Source organism: Schistocerca serialis, chromosome 7, assembly GCF_023864345.2.
Source record: "Schistocerca serialis cubense isolate TAMUIC-IGC-003099 chromosome 7, iqSchSeri2.2, whole genome shotgun sequence".
Classification (NCBI taxonomy): Eukaryota; Metazoa; Arthropoda; class Insecta; order Orthoptera; family Acrididae; genus Schistocerca; species Schistocerca serialis.
The window spans coordinates 421476298-421501540 of record NC_064644.1 but is presented as its reverse complement, the minus strand read 5'-3'; the positions used below and the strand labels follow the sequence as shown (position 1 = coordinate 421501540).

At 43.4% G+C, this 25243-nt stretch overlaps 1 protein-coding gene across 2 annotated transcripts in view; it reads left to right on the top strand.

Moving 5' to 3' along the window:
- LOC126412846 (protein goliath) overlaps positions 1-25243 on the top strand; it is a 662532-nt gene that overhangs the window by 581493 nt on the left and 55796 nt on the right. The window contains exon 4 of one of the 2 annotated variants that reach the window (XM_050082696.1): positions 15679-15780. The exons of the other annotated variant lie outside the window; for it this stretch is intronic. Coding sequence (XP_049938653.1) covers positions 15679-15780 — 102 coding nt within the window. The remainder of the gene's footprint in view (positions 1-15678; positions 15781-25243) is intronic. 2 annotated transcript variants of the gene reach the window in all.

The window sequence follows — 25243 nt, the reverse complement described above, 5'->3', positions numbered from 1 at the left end:
TATGCATGTAATAATAAAAACATAAAGAAACTCTCACGAAACGCTCAAAAAATTAAAATTAGACTAGGACCGTAACTTATACGTGTTTAGTTTCCTTCTCAGAGGTTTTCTTTTCACTCGCTGGAAATCTTTGTAGAAATTTCAAGTCAGATTGGCTTCTTGCAACAGTGGCAAACATAAGTGTTTTTTTTTCTTTTTTTTTATCACAGGTGGAGCATTGGTTTGCGTTTTTCCATTCGTTCTACGACGACTTCCACTGTCGATTCTGCTACACCCAAAACAGGAAGTTAACGGCGTATGTGATACTTATCGACAGGCTTTTTGTCTGTGGTGTCACCGATTTTACAAGCTTCCTTAAAAATTAAAACGGTTCACCTGAGTATTATCTTTGTAGAAATTGTAAAAGACAAACGCATTGACTTCACTATATCCAATATGAGAAAAAATAATGCCGTTGGCCATCGTTGGAAGAGGCTTTGACGAGCAGCGATATTTGTTTCTACCTAATGTATTTCGAGCAGAACCTCTAGTTAAAGATTCAATCTCCACACTTCCGTCTTCATCACTTTGATGAAATGGTTCAAATGGCTCTGAGCACTATGGGACTTGACATCTGACGCCATCAGTCCCCTAGAACTGAGAACTACTTAAACCTAACTAACCTAAAGACATCACACACATCCATGCCCGAGACAGGATTCGAACCTGCGACCGTAGCAGTCGCGCGGTTCCGGACTGAAGCGCCTAGAACCGCTCAGCCACCGTGGCCGGCTCACTTTGATCACTTGTTTCATTCAAGGAATTCACAAGTGGCTCTTTCGCACTGTTCCTGTACTGTATTATGTTCACTTTCAATTTCGTTGTCAGTATCTGATCCAACATCGCTTCCTAAACTATCCTCAAATCATTTTGAAACAGTATCCCCAAAAACAGGGTCCATTAAACATGAACAGTAGACGTATACCTGGGTTACTGAATCCATAACGTTAAATCTCAGGTGCGGTCTGGGAGACTGCTAGCACGGAAGACGCAATAACAGTATAGGTCCACATTATATTCAAGCAACTACTGACAAAGGAAACCACAACAGATTCGGAAAAGAGCAACTAGAGAAGGCTGTAATCTCCTACCGCGCCCCTATATATTAGCTACACAGTAACAATAAACGCTAGTGGTCAGTGAGACCGCGCCTTGGACATTAAGGGCTAACACGTTCGTACAGCACGGTTTGTTCGTTGACATGCAACAGTCTGACATTCCCTCTACTGCAGCGTCATTTCTGGAGCCGCCAGGCCCGGAACGCTTTACTTTATTTGCCCTGCCGATTCACGTTTTATGGGAACACGTGGAGCTATTAACGTTGTCGCACGGTGCTTTACGTCCGTCCTCGTTACGAGAGAATCCTATCGTCTGCCGTCCCGGTAGCTGCGCGCTCAGCGCGGCGGATTGCAAACCGAAGGGGCGCTGGTTCAATTCCCGGCCGGGTCGGAGATTTTCTCCGCCCTGGGATTGGGTGTTGTGTTTTCCTTACGTTAATATCGTCATAATTGACATTCCACATTTGAGATGACTGTAAGAGCACGTCCCGAAAGCCAATCCTACTTTCTTGTAAACAAATCGACTTTCAATCTGTTTATGTGAAACCGGGCGTCTTCCTCAATTGACGAAAACTGAAAAGTCACACCTCCAGTGAAACTGGTTCAACAAGCGCACGATCGCACCTTTTAATCGGTAACGTTACTTATACATAGCGTTCAGTGAATATAAAAGGAGCACTCAAGGTTATCTGCCCCTTTTGAGTTTCGGTAGACAATGATACAGCTCTGTCACCAACGTACTTTCAAATGAAGACTACTTTTGCTACATAGATTTTTATTTGCTTTGTCATCATCAAAGCTCAGCAGTTTAGGAATGTTCTATTGAGACGCATTTTAACTTTATTCACAAAGCTTAAGCAGTGGTCATTTTGTAAACACAGTACACTGAGGTAATAAAAGTTATGGGATAGCGATATGCACATATTATACAGATGGCAGTAGTACCGCGCACACAAGGTCGAAAATACAATGCATTGGTGGAGCTGTAATTTGTACTCGAGTGATTCATGTAAAAAGGTTTCCTATGTGATTATACCCGCATGGCGGGAATAAAAGACTTTGAACTGGAAACGTCTAATGTGAAACATTCGTTAATTGCGGTATGATGAAGATCAAAAAAAGAAAGATGTGCAACCCCTACAGCAGAAGATGGCGATACATACATGCATACGTCAGTGCGCTATTCACTCATTATCTTCGCGACGGGCATTCAGGAATTTTCCGGAGATGACTATAGAGGATCTGAGTGCTTGGACATCGTTGTCAGCCGCTTATAAATGAACACACGGACATTTTCGGTAATGCTCGCGCTTTTCGCAGCACGAGTTTTCGTGAATTTTAGGACTTTCATGTCAGAAACTGAAAGTTATATAAATATACAACAGAGGGCGAAGAAGGCGGGGGTGGATTACATATATAGGAGGAAATAGATTTGGTAAGCTAAGCATCCTACAACTGAATATTCTTACTTCAATAACTAATCTGAAAATCGGCAGCAAATTGCCGTAGTTATATACGTACTATTTTATATGTTCTGTAATCTTTCTCCACTCATTACGATATGTTTTACCAATGATCCGTGAAATACGTAATTAACTATCTGTCTATCCAGTGCTCTGTATTAGACAGAGGTGGATTAGAAGAAGTAGTGCACATCTTTATTCACGTGTAGGAAACGTATCATGTGTACCTCATAGTATCACTAGAAATTAGTAGATAATACCGGGGGAAAAGTACAGGGTGTCCGAAAAGTCTTTCCCTGATTACATAAATTGATAACTCAAGCTAGAAGTAAGATACAAATATGAAACTGGTGTCTAATTGTTTACAAACTATCAAAGTTTTTTTCACACATCAGTAAACTTCCACTTCCATTGTTGCCCAATGACAGTACACGTCGATATGACTTCGCAGTCGAAATGCTATCACGTATTGAGGACGATGACGGTTATCTCAGACGAATTGCCTTTTCCGACGAAGCGACCTTTTTTGTCAGTGGAGTAGTGAATCACCATAATGTGCGCCTTTGGGGTTCACAACCCCCTGGCGAGGTCATGGAGTGCACCAGAGGCAGTCCAAAGGTGAATGTTTGGTGCGCGCTATTGGACGATCGAATTATCGGGCCATTCTTCTTCGCTGAGGCTACCATCACATCTGCTGTGTATCTGGACATGTTGCAACTGTATGCTGTTCCTCAGCTGCTTCAGTATCACCCCGATGTCTTGTTTCAGCAAGACGGTGCACCGCCTCATTGGGGTTTGAACGTCCGTGCCTATCTCGATATGACCTTTCCTGGGCGATGGATTGGTCGTGATGGGCCAACGGTTTGGCCTCCATGCTCTTCTGACATAACCCCATTAGACTTCTTTTTATGGGGTTATGTCAAGGACGAGGTCTACCGAACACGTGTACCAGATCTTGAAACCCTGTGGCAACGGATAACCACAGTCGTTGAATCGATCCCTCCAGTGATGTTGGCTAATGTGTGGACAGAAATTGAATATCGCCTAGATGTGCTACGTGCTACCAAGGGTGCTCATGTGGAAGTTTACTGATGTGTGAAAAAAATTTTCGGTCGCAGGTTCGAATCCTGCCTCGGGCATGGATGTGTGTGATGTCCTTAGGTTAGGTAGGTTTAATTAGTTCTAAGTTCTAGGGGACTGATGACCTCAGAAGTTAAGTCCCATAGTGCTCAGAGCCATTTGAACCATTTTTTTGGAAAAAACTTCGATAGATTGTAAACAATTGGACACCAGTTTCATATTTGTATCTTACTTCTAGCCTGGGTTATCAATTTATGTAATCAGGGAAAGACTTTTCGGACACCCTGTACAATGGAACGCCTCGAAGTTTTAATAATGCTTATTTTGCTTGCATTTGTGCTACATTTCCTGACGCTCAAACACGAACGTGGCAATATACCGCGGAGATGTACAGCGCTTCTCTTTCGTCTGTTTCCCTGTTAACATTACGAAGATGAGAATGGTACATAAGTGCTGCCCAGTCGCACGCGTTAAAAATTTCTAAGAATGGGGCAGAGAGATAGGCTGCAGCACGATGGCAGCAATCAGCAAAAACTGTATACGTTGCGTCGGGATTATAAAGGGAACATCCGCACAGCCACGGACTATTCCGTCTTACGGTCACGAGAGTCGCTCTACGACGTCATTTCTTTATAGAGGTCGAGGAATAATCTCAGCTGAGAGTGGTTTTCAAGTGTGAAAGCTTCTGTTGCAAGTTAAGGAGCCAGGACGACAGCCGTAAATGACAAGATGATGCCTGCACTCCAGAACTTTGTAGACGGAAGGGCTCAGACTCCGAAGCGGAGTATTTTAGCAAACGTGAGGACCCGTGCTTTATGCTACGTAGTAACTATTCAGTACGTAAAAACATTCTAACGTAGGAAAAAGGTGGCAGTGTTGATATCCCGCCACTTTTCGGTGACTGTCACACACATAGTCTTCTGGCGAAGTGCGTTACGCAACTGTAAACGCCGCGGAATTCCAACACTGCCGTCCCGCTGAAACCCGAAAGCTTTTCTCAAGCAGTAAACATCGGCAGGTTTTGCATTCAGTCTTTACACGCATACTTAGGAAGGAAATTCATGGCAAAAGATCATCTTTGAAGTATGCCGGGACACAGTTTCATCCGGAAGCGAAGCGCTCTTCTCGGAAGATGAAGCTGCGACACTTTACGAGAGCTTATGGGCTATTCTAAGTAGACATCTTCATTTTTAGCACAATTTTTCTTTGAGGCTTTAGCTCCTTTCTCGGCAGCACTGAAGACCAAGTTTTTATTTTCTTTTTAATTGCTTCCAATGCTGTTTGTGGCCTGCACTCTTCAAGAGCCCTTCCTTTTTAACTTTATGCAGGATTACGTTTGCTACAGTCGCGATATTCTTTACATCCGATGCCAGAGAGAAACGGCTTTAATCACACTGTTCAGTTAAAACGCTTGGCTTTGCTCCAAGTTGCAATATTCTGTCTTCGTTTTCTACATCTACATCGATACTCTGAAAAATCACATTTAAATGCCTGGCAGAGGGTTCATCGAACCACCTTCATAATTCTCTATTATTCCAATCTCGTATAGCGCGCGGAAACAATGAACACCTATATCTTTCCGTGCAAGCTCTGATTTCCCTTATTTTATAGTGGTGATCGTTCCGCCCTATGTAGGTCGATGTCAATAAAATATTTTCGCATTCGGAGGAGAAAGTTGGTGATTGGAATTTCGTGAGAAGATTCCGTCGCAACGAAAAACGCCTTTCTTTTAACGATTTCCAGCCCAAATCCTGTATCATTTTAGTGACACTCTCTCCCATATCCTAACCCCATGAACCATGGACCTTGCCGTTGGTGGGGAAGCTTGCGTGCCTCAGCGATACAGATGGCCGTAACGTAGGTGCAACCACAACGGAGGGGTATCTGTTGAGAGGCGATACAAACGTGTGGTTCCTGAAGAGGGGCAGCAGTTTTTTCAGTATTTGCAGGTGCAACAGTCTGGCCTTGCTGTGCTGGTACTGCGAACGGCTGAAAGCAAGGGGAAACTACAGCCGTAATTTTTCCCGAAGGCATGCAGCTTTACTGTATGGTTAAATGATGATGGCGTCCTCTTGGGTAAAATATTCCGGAGGTAAAATAGTCCCCCATTCGGATCTCCGGGCGGGGACTACTCAAGAGGACGTCGTTATCAGGAGAAAGGAAACTGGCGTTCCACGGATCGGAGCGTGGAATGTCAGATCCCTTAATCGGGCAGGTAGGTTAGAAAATTTAAAAGGGGAAATGGATAGGTTGCAGTTAGATATAGTGGGAATTAGTGAAGTTCGGTGGCAGGAGGAACAAGACTTTTGGTCAGGTGAATACAGGGTTACAAATACAAAATCAAATAGGGGAAATGCAAGAGTAGGTTTAATAATGAATAAAAAAAATAGGAGTGCCGGTTAGCTACTACCAACAGCATAGTGAACGCATTATTGTGGCCAAGATAGACACGAAGCCCACACCTACTACAGTAGTACAAGTTTATATGCCAACTAGCTCTGCAGATGATCAAGAAATTGATGAAATGTATGATCAAAGAAATTATTCAGGTAGTGAAGGGAGACGAAAATTTAATAGTCATGGGTGACTGGAATTCGAGAGTAGGAAAAGGGAGAGAAGGAAATATAGTGGGTGAATATGGATTGGAGGAGAGAAATGAAAGAGGAAGCCGTCTGGTAGAATTTTGCACAGTGCATAACTTAATCATAACTAACACTTGGTTCAAGAATCATAAAAGAAGGTTGTATACATGGAAGAATCCTGGAGATACTAGAAGGTATCAGATAGATTATATAATGGTAAAAGAGAGATTTAGGAACCAGGTTTTAAATTGTAAGACATTTCCAGGGGCAGATGTGGACTCTGACCACAATCTATTGGTTATGAACTGTAAATTAAAACTGAAGAAACTGCAAAAAGGTGGGAATTTAAGGAGATGGTACCTGGATAAACTGACTAAACCAGAGGTTGTACAAAGTTTCAGGGAGAGCATAAGGGAACAATTGACAGGAATGGGGGAAAGAAATACAGTAGAAGAAGAATGGGTAGCTCTGAGGGATAAAGTAGTGAAGGCAGCAGAGGATCAAGTAGGTAAAAAGACGAGGGCTAGTAGAAATCCTTGGGTAACATAATTAATATTGAACTTAATTGATGAAAGGAGAAAATATAAAAACGCCGTAAATGAAGCAGGCAAAAGGGAATACAAACGTCTCAAAAATGAGATCGACAGGAAGTACAAAATGGCTAAGCAGGGATGGCTAGAGGACAAATGCAAGGACGTAGATGCTTATCTCACTAGGCGTAAGACAGATACTGTCTACAGGAAAATTAAAGAGACCTTTGGAGAAAAGAGAACCACTTGTATGAATATCAAGAGCTCAGATGGAAACCCAGTTCTAAGCAAAGAAGGGAAAGCAGGAAGGTGGAAGGAGTATATAGAGGGTCTATACAAGGGCGATGTACTTGAGGACAGTATTATGGAAATGGAAGAGGATGTAGATGAAGATGAAATGGGAGATACAATACTGCGTGAAGAGTTTGACAGAGCACTGAAAGACCTGAGTCGAAACAAGGCCCCCAGAGTAGACAACATTCCATTGGAACTACTGACGGCCTTGGGAGAGCCAGTCGTGACAAAACTCTACCATCTGGTGAGCAAGATGTATGAGACAGGTGAAATACCCTCAGACTTCAAGAAGAATATAATAATTCAAATCCCGAAGAAAGCAGGTATTGACAGATGTGAAAATTACCGAACTATCACTTTAATAAGTCACAGCTGCAAAATACTAACGCGAATTCTTTACAGACGAATGGAAAAACTGGTAGAAGCCGACCTTGGCGAAGTTCAGTTTGGATTCCGTAGAAATGTTGGAATACGTGAGGCAATACTGACCCTATGACTTATCTTAGAAGAAAGATTAAGGAAATCAAAGCTACGTTTCTAGCATTTGTAGACTTAGAGAAAGCTTTTGACAATGTTGACTGGAATACTCTCTTTCAAATTCAGAAGGTGGCAGGGGTAAAATACGGGAGCGAAAGGCTATTTACAATTTGTACAGAAACCAGACGGCAGTTATAAGAGTCGAGGGACATGAAAGGGAAGCAGTGGTTGGGAAGGGAGTGCGACAGGGTTGTAGCCTATCCCCGATGTTATTCAATCTGTATATTGAGCAAGCAGTAAAGGAAACAAAAGAAAAATTCGGAGTAGGTATTAAAATCCATGGAGAAGAAATATAAACTTTGAGGTTCGCCGATGAAGAGCAGTTGAACGGAATGGACAGTGTCTTGAAAGGAGGGTGTAAGACGAACAGCAACAAAAGCAAAAAGATGATAATGGAATGTAGTCGAATTAAATCAGCTGACGCAAAGGGATCAGATTAGGAAACGAGACACTTAAAGTAGTAAAGGAGTTCTGCTATTTGGGGAGCAAAATAACTGATGATGGTCGAAGTAGAGAGGATATAAAATGTAGACTGGCAATGGCAAGGAAAGCGTTTGTGAAGAAGAGAAGTTTGTTAACATCGAGTATAGATTTAAATGTCAGAAGTCTTTTCTGAAAGTATTTGTATGGAGTGTAGCCATGTATGGAAGTGAAACGTGGACGATAAATATTTTTGTAAAAATACAGTGAAAGTTTTACGGTGTGTAGATACATCCTTCCCGCTTGTTTTCAAACTTAGTGCAACCTGTTCCCGTGAGTGGTGCCGTCACAGCATGTCTTCAAGATGGCTGCTACACTTGACGTTCGTCAGAAGCAACTTGTTGTCATAGAATTTCTGTGCTGTGAAAACAGGACAGTGGGAAACATCCACAAGAGGTTGAAAAAGGTGTATGAAGATGCTGCTGTCGATCGCAGTACAGTTAGTCGGTGGGCAAGCAGGTTACGTGATGAAAGCGGGCACGGCAATATTGAGGATTGTCCTCGTAGCGGCAGGCCTCGTACTGCACGCACTCCAGACAAGGTGCAGAGAGTTAACGAATTGGTGACTGCTGACAGACGCATCACAGTGAACCAATTGTTACGCTACGTTGGGATAGGGGAAGAAAGTGTTTGCAGAATACTGAAAGTATTGGCGTTAAAAAAGGTTTGTGCCAGGTGGGTTCCCAGGATGTTGACATTGGCTCACAAAGAAACAAGAAAAACGGCTTGCAGCGAACTTTTGGAACAGTACGAGAATGGTGAAGATGAATATCTTGGAAGAATTGTAACAGGTGATGAAACATGGCTCCATCATTTTCCACCAGAGAGGAAGAGGCAATCAGTGGAGTAGCATCATGCAAATTCACTCAAGAAAAAGAAATTCAAAACCACACCTTCTGCTGGAAAAGTTATGGCTACGGTTTTTTTTCGATTCCGAAGGACTCTTGCTTGTGGCCATTGTGCCAAGTGGAACCACCATAAATTCTGATGCATATGTGACGACACTGAAGAAACTTCAAGCTCGACTGAGTCGTGTTCGACCACATCGGCAAAAGCAGGATGTTTTGCTGTTGCACGACAATGCACGGCCACATGTCAGTCAAATAACCATGGAAGCGATCACAAAACTCATATGGACAGCACTGAAACACCCGCCTTACAGTCCTGACCTGGCTCCATATGGCACTCTTCGTGGAACAAGGTTTGAAGATGATGACTCCCTTGTGCACGCTGCCAAACAGTGGCTCCAACAGGTTGGTCCAGAATTTTACCGTGCGGGTATACAGGCGCTGGTTCCAAGATGGCGTAAGGCAATTGAGAGGGATGGAAATTATGTAGAGAAATGAAAATATTGTTCCTATAGGATGTATCTACACACTGTAAAACTTTCAAACATGTAGAATAAGAGATGGATTTTAAAAACAATAGTGTGCATCTCTTTTTGGAGTGACCCTCGTATATCAATGCTCAAAGCGTACTCGAGATACATGAATGTTTCCGACATTGAAACGTGTGCTTTCAAACACATGGGATTTCACAGATATCTGAGTGGCTCAAAGACTTCTTAAATAATAGAACCCATTGTGTTGTAGTCGACGGCGAGTGTTCACCAGAGACAAGGGTATCGTCAGGAGTGCCCCAGAGAAGTGTGATAGGATCGCTGTTGTTCTCTATATACATAAATTATTTGGCGGACAGGGTGGGCAGCAATCTGCGGTTGTTTGCTGATGAAGCCGTGGTGTACGGTAAGGTGTAGAAGTTGAGTGACTGTGGGAGAATACAAGACGACTTAGACAAAATCTCCAGTTAGTGTGATGAATGGTAGCTAGCCCTAAATTTGGAAAAATGTAAGTTGATGCGGGTGAATAGGAAGAGCAAACTAGTTATGATGGGATACAGTATTACGAGTGTCGCGCCTGACGCAAAAATTTGGAAATTTGTGGTAAATTCCTATGGGACCAAACTGCTGAGGTCGTCAGTCCCTAGGCTTACGCACTACTTAATCTAACTAGAATTAACTTACGCTAAGAACAAAACACACACACACACACACACACACACACACACACACACACACACACATGCCCGAGGGAAGGGTCGAACCTTCGATGGGGGGGAGCCATGCGAACCGTGGCAAGGCGCCTTCGATTACGTTTGACGCAGTCAATTCGTTTAAATATCAGGGCGTAACGTTGCAAAGCGATATGCGATTGAGCGAGAATGTGAGAACTGTGGTAGGGAAGGCGAATGGTCGACTTCGGTTTACTGGGAGAAGTTTAGCAAAGAGTAAAGAACCGCGTATAGGACGCTGGTGCGACCAGTTCTTGAGTACTGCTCGAGCGTTTGGAACCCGTACCAGGTTGGACTGAAGAAAGACATCGAAGCAGTTCAAAAGTGGGTTGCTAGATTTATTACCTGTAGGTTCGAGCAACACGTAACTGTCACCGAGATGCTTCGGGAACTCAAATGGGAATCCCGGGAGGGAAGGCGACGTTCTTTTCCAGAAATATACTATTGAGAAAATTTATAGAACCGGAATTTGAAGCTGACTGCCGAACGATTCTACTGCCACCAGCATGTTGTTGTTGCGGTCCTCAGTCCTGAGACTGGTTCGATGCAGCTCTCCATGCTACTCTATCCTGTGCAAGCTTCTTCATCTCCCAGTACCTACTGCAACCTACAACCTTCTGAATCTGCTTGGTGTATTCATCTCTTGGTCTCCCTCTAGATTTTTACCCTCCATGCTGTCCTCCAATGCTAAACTGGTGATCCCTTGATGCCTCAGAACATGTCCTACCAACTGGTCCCTTCTTCCTGTCAAGTTGTGCCACAAATTCCTCTTCTCCCCAATCCTATTCAATACCTCCTCATTAGTTGTGTGATCTACCCATCTAATCTTCAGCATCCTTCTGTAGCACCACATTTCGAAAGCTTCTATTCTCTTCTTGTCCAAACTATTTATCGTCCATGTTTCACTTCCATACATGGCTACACTCCATACAAATACTTTCAGAAACGACTTCCTGACATTTAAATCTATACTCGATGTTAACAAATTTCTCTTCTTTCAGAAACGCTTTCCTTGCCATTGCCAGTCTACATTTTATATCCTCTCTACTTCGACCATCATCAGTTATTTTGCTCCCCAAATCGCAAAACTCCTTTACTACTTTAAGTGTCTCATTTCCTAATCTAATACCCATAATTCCCATCATGCCCGGCAGCCAACAGTGCAATTTAAATGTCGTAAAGCAAACCGTTCAGAAGTTATGAGGATTTTATTTCATATACCGTAGTTCAGTAATTGTTACCCTGTATAATTAAGGCGAGGACGACCAATGAGGCCCCTCTAGTGTGTGTGTGTGTGTGTGTGTGTGTGTGTGTGTGTGTGTGTGTGTGTTGGTCCCTTAGGAGTACACACACATTTGAGCGACTAATGATACCTTCAGCACAGATGCCTGTATTGCAGCAACATTACTGCAATATTGCCGGCATTACTGTTGCTGCTACACACTGCCGTAAAATGTGCCCGATATAAATGCACCTTTCGACCTCTAAAAGTGAAGCAGACGAGTCCGAGTACGTAATTTCCGGCCGCCTTGTCGCTAGTCCGCGAGCCGGCGCTACACAGTAGTGGCAACACCGTCGTGGAGACACCTTACAGGGAAACCAGATAAAAAGACTGTGAAGTCATCCTGAAAGTGGCTGACGCATCGTTCCGGGCGGCCGCTGCGGCTACAGCTGCGATTGTCCGCCGGCGACGCCGGAACCTATTGGCCCTCTTGTGTAAGCGCGGCTTACCGTCCTCTGGAGCAGCGGGGTGGGCCGCTGGACCTGTGTCAGCGAGATCAAAGGCGCCACCGGCTCAAAGAACAAGGCGGCGCTCCAACAATAAAACATTCCGGTTACTGTGGGAATCTGGTCTGGCCGAGTGAAGGTGTGCCGCTTCCTGTGTCGTCTGGACTTCAACCGCCAAAGGAAGCCCAACACAGGACATGTTTCAAGACACCAGAGAATAATATCGATAATACTACAAAAAGCTGTGGAGAACGAAAATTGAAAGTGAAGACCGAGACTCGAAAGTGCGACTTGTGTTCAAGAAATAACGTGAATTTGCTTTTGAAAGATTTTTGCCTACGCCAGTGTTACTTTACTGGCAAGGGGCTTATCGACCTGACGCCTGCTCTATGAGCCTCTTCCACTTCTGCCTGTCCAATGTACTATTTGTCCAGTTGCTGTTGCTGTTCATCCTAGTTGTGTCCTCCCGAATGTTATCCCGCCATCTGATTCTGGGTCTCCCTCTTCCTCTCGATCCATCTATTGTTCTGCTGAATGCCATTCTAGATAGTCTATTCTCTGTCATTCTTGCTGTATGGCCTGCCCAATTCAACCTTCTCCTATTGAGCGCTTCGACGATCTTACGGTGTTTCTACAACCCTCTTAATTCTTCATTTCTTCTTATTCTCCATTCCATGTTATTTTCGTGCCGGCCGCGGTGGTCTAGCGGTTCTAGGCGCGCAGTCCGGAACCGCGCGACTGCTACGGTCGCAGGTTCGAATCCTGCCTCGGGCATGGATGTGTGTGGTGTCCTTAGGTTAGTTAGGTTTAAGTAGTTCTAAGTTCTAGGGGACTGATGACCACAGTAGTTAAGTCCCATAGTGCTCAGAGCCATTTGAACCATTTTTGTTATTTTCGTCGTATACAGGTCCAAAAATTTTCCTTAGTACTTTTCTTTCGAATATTAACAGTTTTTCTTCATCTTTCTTTCTAAGAGGAAGTCCTTGTTCTTAGCTGATTTTCCTTCCATCGATTGGGCTTAGCGTGTAGTCGCTTTTAACTCATTTTTCCCCTTAGTCTTCCAAGGTTCTGACAGGGGCGCGTATGACTTTAAGTTGTTTTTTACGCCCTATCTACTATCCAAAGTGACCCTGATTTCTACAAGATGTGTTTCATACAAGACGGAGCTCGACACCATCGAAGAAGGAGTGTGTTTGGTGTCCTGGAGGAGCACTTTTTGGGACCGCATTCTGGCTCTGGAGTACCCAGGAGGCTATATTACAGACAGGGTGTTATCCCCTTTAAATAATCCTCATTAGACATTACGCTTTTCTAGTCCCCGAAACACTTCTGTAACTCGATCGTCGGGACAGCTTTTAGCTCTCTCAGCGATGAGTTTTTGATCTTCTTAACGTTTGAAAAATGACGGTCCATTATTTTTTAGAACAAAAATGTTATTTCATGCCGTGTCTGTCGAATATGGTAGCTGAAGCATCATTACAGTATTATTTTTGGACAAAAATCATCGAATAAGGAACAAAGTGTAAGCAGGTTCATTATTGTGGTTGAAAAATCATTAATTGTTTCGGCAGAAATACGTTGTTTTTCAGGCAGATGGCGTGGAATGTCTACTCCTTATTGAACGTTCCATTTTATGTTAAGAGCTCATGGTGCACTATACCACAAAAATCGAATAAAATAACATGCATAACTTTTACATTTAACAGCACTTAGCCGGCCGCTGTGGTCGAGCGGTTCTAGGCGCTTCAGTCCGGAACCACCCTGCTGCTACGGTCGCAGGTTCGAATCCTGCCTCGGGCATGGATGTGTGTGATGTCCTTAGGTTAGTTAGGTTTAAGTAGTTGTAAGTCTAGGGGAGTGATGACCTCAGATGTTAAGTCCCATAGTGCTCAGAGCCATTTGAACCATTTTGAACTCTCATTCGAGGTGATCGACAGATAACAAAGAACTCGCTGCACAACAGGACATCTCTGTTGGTAACAAAATCAATTACCTACAACTGTCCTTGAGATGTTTGTTTATTGTGTAGCTACCAGTTTCGGGGCTTCAGTGCACTATCTTCAGGCCTTAGTTGATGCTGAAGGGGTTATCACGATCCATATATGATGCATCAGTGGCCAATATAACCGGTTTACACAGATTACCTGTAACTGTGATGTCGCCTCTCCAACCATCAACTGGTAACACGGTTGACAACTGAGCCATCAGACCTCTTAAATCGTGTGAGGGTTTCTCACAAACAGTCTCCCTTTTTACATTATAATTAGCTAATAAATAAGAATTTTAATCTGACAAATAGTATTAACATGATATTAGAGTCTTAGCGACAATGTGAGTAAATAATACAGACTATGAACTAATAAAGTTAATGCGGCAGTATTTCTACTTCTGCTGCTGCTGCCACTAATGATGACTGTGGTCATGATGATGATGATGATAACAGTAATGATATTGGCAGATATAAAAAGAATTTGTAAGTGTCCAAAAACGATGTTTTCTGATATAGTGAGTTATGGGGAAAAGAAGTTTAAGGAGACTACACCAGCTAAGAATGCTGGGAAGTGAGGAAGAACTGGTTGGAAAGAATCGGTAATTATTAATTCCGTGCTATTAATAATGTACAGAAAAAATTATTTGGTTATAAATAGCTGTCTGACTAAATATATGAAACTTGTACTGTTTCGTTAGTCAACAATTAGTTAATCTTAAATCTAATCATCACAAGAACAAGGAATAACCATAATTTTTGTAATGTTAAAAAATTATATTTAATTACAATTTATTTCCTTCAACAATATAACCACATGTGCAACCAAATCATAACACAAAACACGTCAAATTACAGTCCCGACTCCTTACATGCATTTCTTTCAAATTCCAACCATCCCCCACTTCCTCTGTACTCTATAGTTGAGCTTCCCTGTCCGCTTCGTGAGGACAAGAAGCCAATCGTATTCAGTTTATTGTCCGGTACTACCCTCCACCGACGAAAGCGGACTCCATCCTCGCGACGTCCAAATGTCTTAATCCGTTCGAAGTGGCTTGTGGAATATACACAGGTGCAGGCAATTTGGTCTGTGTGTAGTAGTAATCGATCTAATGTTTAGTTTGAGTTACTGCTCAACCGCAGAAATCATGTTTTGTCATCTTTGCCTCAGCTCCCTAGTTGGTAATACATGAGTACACTGAGAGTTTTGAGATCCGCAGGATGGCTCGTTCTCCTCTGTTGTGTTGCGTCTTTGCGATTGAGAGTGGTATTGTGTACTGTAGTGTGTGTATTGAACAGGGGACGTAGAAACGACGGAGAGGCTTCGTCCCGCCGTGGCCCTTGCGGTTCACAACCCCACAACAGGCCACAGCAGTCCACTCACCCCACCGCCGTCGCACGCCGAACCCAGGGTTCAGCCCCCAGTGGACCCCTCCCCCCCCCCCCCCCTTTCCCGTCCCCGGGAACGTCTCATACCAGACGGGTGTAAACCCAAATGTTTGCTTGGTAGAATATTTATGGTGTATAGACAGTGTTTGCGTAGAAATCGCCAACATAGGGCAACTGAGGCAGAATAAGGGGAACCAGCCCGCATTCGCCGAGGCAGATGGAAAACCGCCATAAAAACCATCCACAGGCTGGCCGGCTCACCGGACCTCGAAATTATTCCGCGCGGCTAGCGGGGCGGGCGAGGGTGGTATTAGTTCGTTCCAAGTGGTAGGTGATTTCCACGTATATCAATATTTTCGGCCGATGTTGGAACGTAGTAGGGAGGAATAGTCTGTGGTGGCGACTGATTGATGTGTTCTTTCTTCTGTTAACGCGGCGCAGCGAGGACGCGTCGGGCGGCGGCGGAACGGGAAGCCTGTTCCTCGTAAACTCCAGGTTCACCATTTGCAACACGGAGCTGCCGGCTTACAAGTGTGTCCACCTGTAAGTACAGCACGCCGGGTCCCTAGGCAGCCTGAACCCGTTCTCCGCTAGGACTCGGGCGCAAGTTTGCATGACCGCTTAAGAAGCGCCGGCCTTGTAGGGCGTTTCGTAAACGCGCATACCCGCGAATGCCTGCAGTAGCTAGGCCTTGCATTCCGCTAGGGAAGGACGTACAGACCGCTGCTTGCTACCTTACGCTGCTCGGAATATTTCCGGCGCTTTGGAGGGCTTACTACTGTACTTCCCAGCGCATCGCGGCTCGGCAAGCCTCTTAGAGAGCTACAAGTAGTACCGTAGAGGCGCAACCATTGTCTGCCGTGTCTTTAATTTTTCCATTTATAATTTGTACCCATATAGCTTACTTCCGGCAGGTGAGACAGTATGACAACTCCACAGATCGAGAACTGAACGCTCCTGGGTGTAAATGGCAATACCCCGAATTTCCGACAAATTAGCTTTGCGATATTCGATACTGAAGATAAATCACATGAGAGTGATCGAGCTATCAGAATTCGAAATGTCAAAAAGAGTGATTTCCCAAACTTGTTCTGTGTGAGATCTGTCATTGTTGATGTACACAATAGTTTTGTCAAGAAATTTGTTTAATTTTTATAAAAAAAAATACACTGATGAAGAAAATCGTAACACCAAAAAATAATTTAGAGTAATGACATTAAGGGAATATATTTGTGTAGGTAAGATATTTAAGTGATAAACATTGCAAGATCATTGGTTAATGTAAGCGCGAAATAACCCATTGCAAATTTGTAGTTGTGGGACATTAATAATCGCTGTAACCATCAGAATGTTGAATGCGAGCATCCAGAAGCACATGCATTATGTTGGACGGGTACCGGATGTAAGTTTGGGAGATGGATTTCCATGCCTGTTGCATTTGACCAGTCAATAAAAGGACGGTTAATGCTGTTTGTGGATAAAGCTGGATTTATCGTCCGATAATGTCCGTTATGTGCTCGATTAGAGACAGATCTGGTGATCGAGCAGACCAAGGTAACATGTCGACTCACTATAGGACATGTTGGATTACAACAGCGGCGGGGACTGATGACCTCAGATGTTAAGTCCCATAGTACTCAGAGCCATTTGAACAACAGCGGCATGTAGACGAGCCTTATCCTATTGAAAAACGCCCCCTGGCATGCTGTTCATCAAAGGCAGTACAGTGCGGTTCTGGGCGCTACAGTCTGAAACCGGGCGACCGCTACGGTCGCAGGTTCGAATCCTGCCTCGGGCATGGATGTGTGTGAAGTCCTTAGTTAGGTTTAATTAGTTCTAAGTCCTAGGCGACTGATGACCTCAGCAGTTAAGTCGCATAGTGCTCAGAGCCAAAGGCAGTACAACAGGTTGTATCACCAGATTGACGTACAGTTTTGCTTTCTGGGTGCGTGGGATAGTGACGAGAATTCTCCTGCTGTCATACGAAATCACACCCCAGATCATAAGTTCAGGTGTAGGTCCAGTATATCTAGCACGTAGACAGGTTGGGTGCAAGTCCTCAACTGGCCGCCTCCTAACCAACACACGGTCATTAATGGCACCGGGGAAGAACCAGCTATCATCACAAAACAAACTAGACCTCCACCAGTCCCTCCCGTGAGCTCTCGCTTGACCACTGAAGTCGCAAATGGCGGTGGTTTGGGGTCAGTGGAATGCACACTACAACGAGTCTGGCTTGGAGCTGCCCTTGAAGTAACCGATTTGTAACAGTTGTATGATTATATGATAGCGGAACAAACACTGGAGCAGTTACGTCTGTAAAATATCTGGGAGTTTGCCTGCGGAACGATTTGAAGTGGAATGATCATATAAAATTAATTGTTGGTAAGGTGGGTGCCCGGTTGAGATTCATTGGGAGAGTCCTTAGAAAATATAGTCCATCAACAAAGGAGGTGGCTTACAAAACATTCGTTCGACCTATTCTTGAGTATTGCTCATGTGTGGGATCCGTACCAGGTGAGGTTAACGGAGGAGGTAGAGAAGATCCAAAGAAGAGCGGCGCGTTTCGTCACAGGGTTATTTGGTAAGCGTGACAGCGTTACGGAGATGTTTAGCAAACTCAAGTGTCAGATTCTGCAAGAGAGGTGCTCTGAATCGCGGTATAGCTTGCTGTCCAGGTGTCGAGAGAGTGCGTTTCTGGATGAGGTATCGAATATACAGGGTGTTACAAAAAGGTACGGCCAAACTTTCAGGAAACATTCCTCACACACAAAGAAAGAAAATATGTTATGTGGGCATGTGTCCGGAAACGCTTACTTTCCATGTTAGAGCTCATTTTATTACTTCTCTTCACATCACATTAATCATGGAATGGAAACACACTGCAACAGAACGTACCAGCGTGACTTCAAACACTTTGTTACAGGAAATGTTCAAAATGTCCTCCGTTAGCGAGGATACATGCATCCTCCCTCCGTCGCATGGAATCCCTGATGCGCTGATGCAGCCCTGGAGAATGGCGTATTGTATCACAGCCGTCCATAATACGAGCACGAAGAGTCTCTACATTTGGTACCGGGGTTGCGTAGACAAGAGCTTTCAAATGCCCCCATAAATGAAAGTCAAGAGGGTTGAGGTCAGGAGACCGTGGCGGCCATGGCGGCCATGGAATTGGTTCGCCTCTACCAATCCATCTGTCATCGAATCAGTTGTTGAGAAGCGTACGAACACTTGGACTGAAATGTGCAGGAGCTCCATCGTGCATGAACTACATGTTGTGTCGTACTTGTAAAGGCACATGTTCTAGCAGCACAAGTAGAGTATCCCGTATGAAATCATGATAACGTGCTTCATTGAGCGTAGGTGGAAGAACATGGGGCCCAATCCAGACATCACCAACAATGCCTGCCCAAACGTTCACAGAAAATCTGTGTTGATGACGTGATTGCACAATTGCGTACGGATTCTCGTCAGCCCCTACATGTTGATTGTGAAAATTTACATTTGATCACGTTGTACAGTACATACTGACGAAACGAAAATGAGCTCTAACATGGAAATTAAGCGTTTCCGGACTCATGTCCACATAACATCTTTTCTTTATTTGTGTGTGAGGAATGTTTGCTGAAAGTTTGGCCGTACCTTTTTGTAACACCCTGTATTGCTTCCCCCTACTTATACCTCCCGAGGAGATCACGAATGTAAAATTAGAGAGATTCGAGCGCGCACGGAGGCTTTCCGGCAGTCGTTCTTCCCGCGAACCATACGCGGCTGGAACAGGAAAGGGAGGTAATGATAGTGGCACGTAAAGTGTCCTCCGCCACACGCCGTTGGGTGGCTTGTGGAGTGTAAATGTAGATGTTCCACTGCTCCTGCTCAAATTGCTGCTGCAGAGGAGAATCACCAACAGTTGTGGAGCATGAAGCATTCTCAGTCGAATACGGCACCTCTGGTCGGACCTCTGGTGTGCGTAGACAAATCAGTGTGGCCGTGGCATTCGTCTGTGTGACACCTGTTATTTTGTTTCGACGGAAAAATGATAAGTGTAATAGTAGAACAATGAATTGTGTTGAAGTTACTCATGAACTAAGTAAAACTGCTACGGAAACCTATCTGTTACTATAAGAACTGTATGGTGAAGATTGTTTATCACGTACGCGAGTTTTCGAGTGCTTCAAGCGTTTTCAAGATGGCCGAGATGTTAGAGACGACTTACGTCCGAGACGCACCCCAACGTCATCTACTTTTTAAAATATTTTTGTCCGTTTGTAATCAGATTCGATATGATCGTCGGTTGAGTATTCGTTCGATTGTTGAAACGGTTTTAATTGACAACGAACGTCCAAGGCAAATTCTATGCAACCAATAGAAATAAGAAAAGTGCTTACGAAACCGGTGCATAAAATTCTCACGATCGAATATAAAGAAGCTTGTGAAAATTTTTGTATTGACACTTCGAATACCACTGAAAATGGTTCTAATTTCTTGGAAAGAGTGATAACATGTGACCAACCTTAGTTATCACTTTTGATCCAGAAACTAAGCGACAGTCCAAGCACTGGAAGGGTCCAGTTTTACCGGGAGAGAAAAAAGCTCGTATGAGCAAATCAAGATTCAAAGCTATGATGATGATTATTTTTTATTCTTAGAATTACGTATCTTCACGGGGTTCCTGAAGGTCAAATTATTAAAAGACGTTTCTTGCTTTGTAGTGTTAGACCACCCACCTTATTCGCCTGACCTAGCACCACGTGTGATTTATTTATTCCCCAAGGCCAAATCTGCATTAAAAGGAACAAGATTTCAGTCCGTTGAAGTAGTGAAGGAAAAAGCGTCACGTGCCATCAAAGAGCTCACAGATGGAGACGTCCAGCATTATTTCCGTCAATGGAAAATTCGCAGCCGCGAGGCATTAGCTGAGCGGCCTCAGCGCGCTGCAGTCATGGACTGTGCAGCTGGTCCCGGCGGAGGTTCGAGTCCTCCCTCGGGCACGGGTGTGTGTGTGTGTGTGTGTGTGTGTGTGTGTGTTTGTCCTTAGGATAATTTAGGTTAAGTAGTGTGTAAGCTTAGGGACTGATGACCTTAGCAGTTAACTCCCATAAGATTTCTCACACATTTGAACATTTTTGAAAATTCGCATGGAGCATTGTAGGGGTAGAGGATGGGAGTATACTGAGAATGACAATAAATAAATATATGTACGTTTTGAAATAAAATTTTACAGCAATAGTCCTGTTGTTTGATAGCTAAACCTTGTTTATCATGAGAAAACAGTTCTTCTAAACTGAAAATAGTATTTGAAAATCAGCAATATTAACATTTTTTCAAAGTTCTACGTAGCATTTGTGATCGATGTTGGCTCAAAGGAGTGAAATTCAAAAATGCTGTTATTTTAAAAATACTAACAAAAAAATACGAATCCAATACTAGGCTCACTTTAACAAGAAAATTGAAAATGTAACACTCCTTTTTAAGACCTAAAAAACCTTATTTTTTGTTCATATAGGAAGCTAATTTCTTCTGTTGTATGTGTGTTACCTACACCTCTTTTGTGCATAGAGTGTGATTTACACTTACAAGTGAATAATACTTCCCATATCTTTCGGACAGCCAACTCCAAAAAGAAGGTACGACAAGAGCTTGGAGTCAAGAGTTTTTTTCTTCTTGGCGGGATATTAATACCAGCCTTCGAAAATAGCCTCTCAGCTAACACAGATGTCACAACAACACTGACGTACAGCCTTGCTAAAATATAAAGCGTCGGGTGTACATTTTTAAGATCTTCTCAAAGCTCCAATGTATACGCTCCATTTTAAGTAAATGGATATTTTTGCAGTCTCTGTAAGCAGCACAAGACAAAGACACCCCCCCCCCCCCCCTACACACACACACACCATTTTCTTGATTACGTTCCGTTCGAGCGTCCTGTGATGTAACCATGTATCTGATGGTTCTCATCTCCCAAATTTTCAACGTTTTGCCGCAAATGCTTTTGTGTTGTTGTTGCCTTCAGTCCAAAGACAGGATTGATGCAGCTCTCCAAGCTACTCTATCCAGCGCAAGTCTCTTCATCTCCGAGTAACTACTGCAACCTACATCCTTGTGAATCTGCTTAGTGCATTCATCTCTTGGCCTCCTTCTACGGTTTTTACCCTCCACGCTTCCCTCCAACACGATATGCTATACTAAGCATCAATTCTACCGTTTATTTATAAATTGTTTCTGCGTATTACTTTTACAATCGATGCCTTCGTATACTAGCCTAGTAAATTGCCCATACTAATTAAGATGCGATATGTTATCCCATCAACTAAATGTAATTTTATAAACATTATCTTACGTAAGCAAACTGCAATTTGCATTAACTACAACTGAGTTTATAAGGAAGTTCCATTTAACATTGCCTAGTGTCCTATTGTTGCTCCTTGGTGTTTGTGTGACATAGTTGACTCCACCTGTAATTCATTAATGGTGTAGTCTAAGTTTTTATATTTTTATTCGTCGCGAAAAGCATAACTCCAGATTGGTTTACACTGAAAGCTTTTGTAGTTACAATTTTTGCACTAAACTACTATTTCGCCAGATCCTGTACGTCGCTGCATACAATTATCATCACTCCATATCTTATCACAGATAACTGTATCATTTGACGAAAGAATGCGTCATTTGCCACGTCATTTAGCTTGTTACACGACTGATGATAATACTGGACCACTTCCGAAATTATTTCTATGTGTGACTGCACGTCTAGCCTAACAGTTTACGTTCTGCACATAAAGAAATCACACACCAATTTGCCCACATGGTTAGATGTTTCACACGAACGTATTTCCTATGAAGGGCGTTGATACATTAGTTAATCAAAAGCTTTACGAAAATGTATAATCAAAGATTCACTTGTCTGTTCAGCGCCCTTATTGAGTCATGTTAGTTGATCTGCCCTTGCTCATTGTTTTGGAGTTCAGGCTGGTTGCCATGGAGAAGCTCGTTATGTTTCTGACAGCCATATATCGCTCGATTCAAGAAAGCGGCACGTGTAATGTGACACGTGAAATATTGTCAGTTGAAGATAGTGGCCATGATAAGCGGAGGCAAAATTTAGGGCGTTGCGCGTTATTAAATGCCCAGTTGACACTCAAGAAAGTTGGCTTGCTTCGGTATATGAGGATAAGAACTATGGCCGACGCTAAAGTTTAGGAGTAAATTTCTCTGTCGTACTTTCGGTGACACACTGGAGGCCTGTAATTATTTTAAACTACTGACAGTGAAGCGAAGGATATCGCACTTCGCTGGGAATTGTAGCGGCAATTCATCACCTAAAGAGTACGAGTGACAAAACTACAGGGTTCTAACGAATTAACTTTAACGGAGCCCATCCCGTAATTGAAGTGGTCCCTGGAAAGCTGTCTGGAAGGTGCATCACGAATATTATTCTCTCTGCCGTGGAAAACGGACGTTGACGAGAGGCCTCGTAGCGCTGTCTCTGTAACATTCGAATTTATTAGTGAACTGAATATTTATTTAGAAAGGTAAACCCAAGAAACTTTACTCTTTCCGTGGCGTTCTGAGTATAGTTTATTTAGTTATTTCCCACAGAGTTATTAAGTGAGCTGCTGGAAGGAGTGCCCATTTTCCTCAGCTCACAAGGGTAGGCCACGCCGTTCGTATCACAGATTTACTTCAGACTTTGTACACGTTTAGTAGGCCATTAAAACAACATAGTGTGCAATTAGTAAGATGCACTGCTCCGGCAATTCCGAGAAAATTGCAAGAGAAGTTTTACTCGTGTATTATGTAACTGAAGTATCTGTGCGAAGGTGCCGTCGCCAGACATCGTTGTGGTCAAACTGTCCAGTAAAGAAAAGAGCGAAGGAGATTTTTGGAAGTATATCTCCGACCAGCATCACAAGCTACCACGCATCAATAATTACTATGATGCATATGCCAACTTCCTCAGAAGAACCGTCGTGTGAACTCCAATTTTCGATGATGCGAATGAATACATGGAGAAACGAGACACAATTTGATCTTTGAAAAACACGTACGATCAAATGACTAACATCACTCTCTGGTCTACACTTGGATTTCTTCTAAAATGTCAAGGAACCTGTAATTAATTTTAGTTTCTTTTATTACTTTTAAATGTCAGTTGAAAATTGTGTACTGCTGTAGAACGTTATGACCAATAAATTGGGGAAAAAAAAGCGATTAGCGTCCGCGCGTTGCAAGCGGGTCATGCATCAGGCGACGGTTCGGATCCCCCATCAAAAATGGTTCAAATGGCTCTGAGCACTATGGGACTTAACTGCTGAGATCATCAGTCCCCTAGAACTTAGAACTACTTAAACCTAACTAACCAAAGGACAGCACAACATCCATGCCCGAGGCAGGATTCGAACCTGCGATCGTAGCGGTCCAGACTGTAGCAACTAGAACCGCTCGGCCACCTCGGCCGGCGATCCCCCATCAACCACTTTTTAATATATATATTTTTTCCTTCACTGGTCACATTATGTAATTTGTAGCATTCGAGTGGTAATAAAATGAGAAAAAACGCATCAATTTTCATGAAGTTGTACTGAATTTCATACATTATTTGACTATTTACTATCTGTAATTCAAAGACGAGGGACAGGCTTGGAAAGGCCAAGTCAAACCGCGATAAATAATGACGCGAATGACGTACGACCATGGAAAACATAAACTGAAACTATGCAAATAAACGTGGTTTTTTTCATAATATTATCTGTCAAATGCCATATAATAAATAAAATAGCCAGTGATGAAAAAAAAAATAGGTTAATAATTAATTCTGATAAGGAGTCGAGCCGTCGCCTCATATACACGGTCGTATTTTGAGAAACACACCTACTAATTTTCATTTATGTCGTACCAACTCCTTGGTGCTGCGATTTTTTTTCTGTCAGTGTAGATGTAAGGTGCTTTAAAGTTTTCAGGCTGGTAGTTTGGTTAACCACAGATGCATAGAGTACCGGTACTGCCAAGAATATTTTCTTGGTTTGGGGCTGGTACGGGGTGCACTCAGCCGCCTGAGACCAACAGGAGCTGCTTGACAAATTAGTGGCGGTTCCAAGGTCAAGAAACCTGACAACGCCCGGTAGTGCTAGCCGGCCGTTGTGGCCGAGCGGCTGTAGGCGCTACAGTCTGGAACCGCTACGGTCGCAGGTTCGAATCCTGCCTCGGGCATGGATGTGTGTAATGTCCTTAGGTTAGGTAGGTTTAAGTAGTTGTAAGTTCTAGGGGACTGATGACCTCAGAAGTTAAGTCCCATAGTGCTCAGAGCCATTTGAACCATTTTTGAATCGGTACTGCGGTGTGCGGCCTCATGTCCCTCCATACCGCTTCCGATTACGCCACTGACAGAGGGTGACACGGCGGTAGGTGGGGCCAGGTTGGCCCGTATAGGACCAGAACGCGGAACTCTACCTACACATACACAGAGTAGGAGCGGAGTCTCTCTCCTTTTTTTAGTGGGAGAAATAACGACATCTCTCGCAATATTTTACATCTCGCATCTAAGGGACACTTAGTTCTCAGCTTATCTGTAATCCCGATGTCTTGACACTCTGGTCTAAAATATGCTGATGAATTCTTGAAAAGGCACGGGAATGGAACTACATTTTTTTTATACCGAATTTTGTCTCATAAATAAAAGCATCACAAACCTTACGAAAGCGGAAACAGAAGTCGACAATTGTTTTTGCAAATTCATATTTTTAAACTGTGGACGATGAATTAATGGTATGGAATAACACGAGGATGTCATATACTCAAAGTTACGTTGTTGTAGACGAGGCATTACAGTAGCAGATAGAAAATACATCGAGAAGTTGCAAAGATGCGACAGTGTTTCGAACTCGTCACCTTCACAGAGGCCATCCGCTTAGAGACCTCATCAATTATGTTGGATCGCGCATTCGTCTTCTAACACTAGAGAGCCGGTTGCTGTGGCCGAGCGGTTCAAGGCGCTTCAACCCGGAACCGC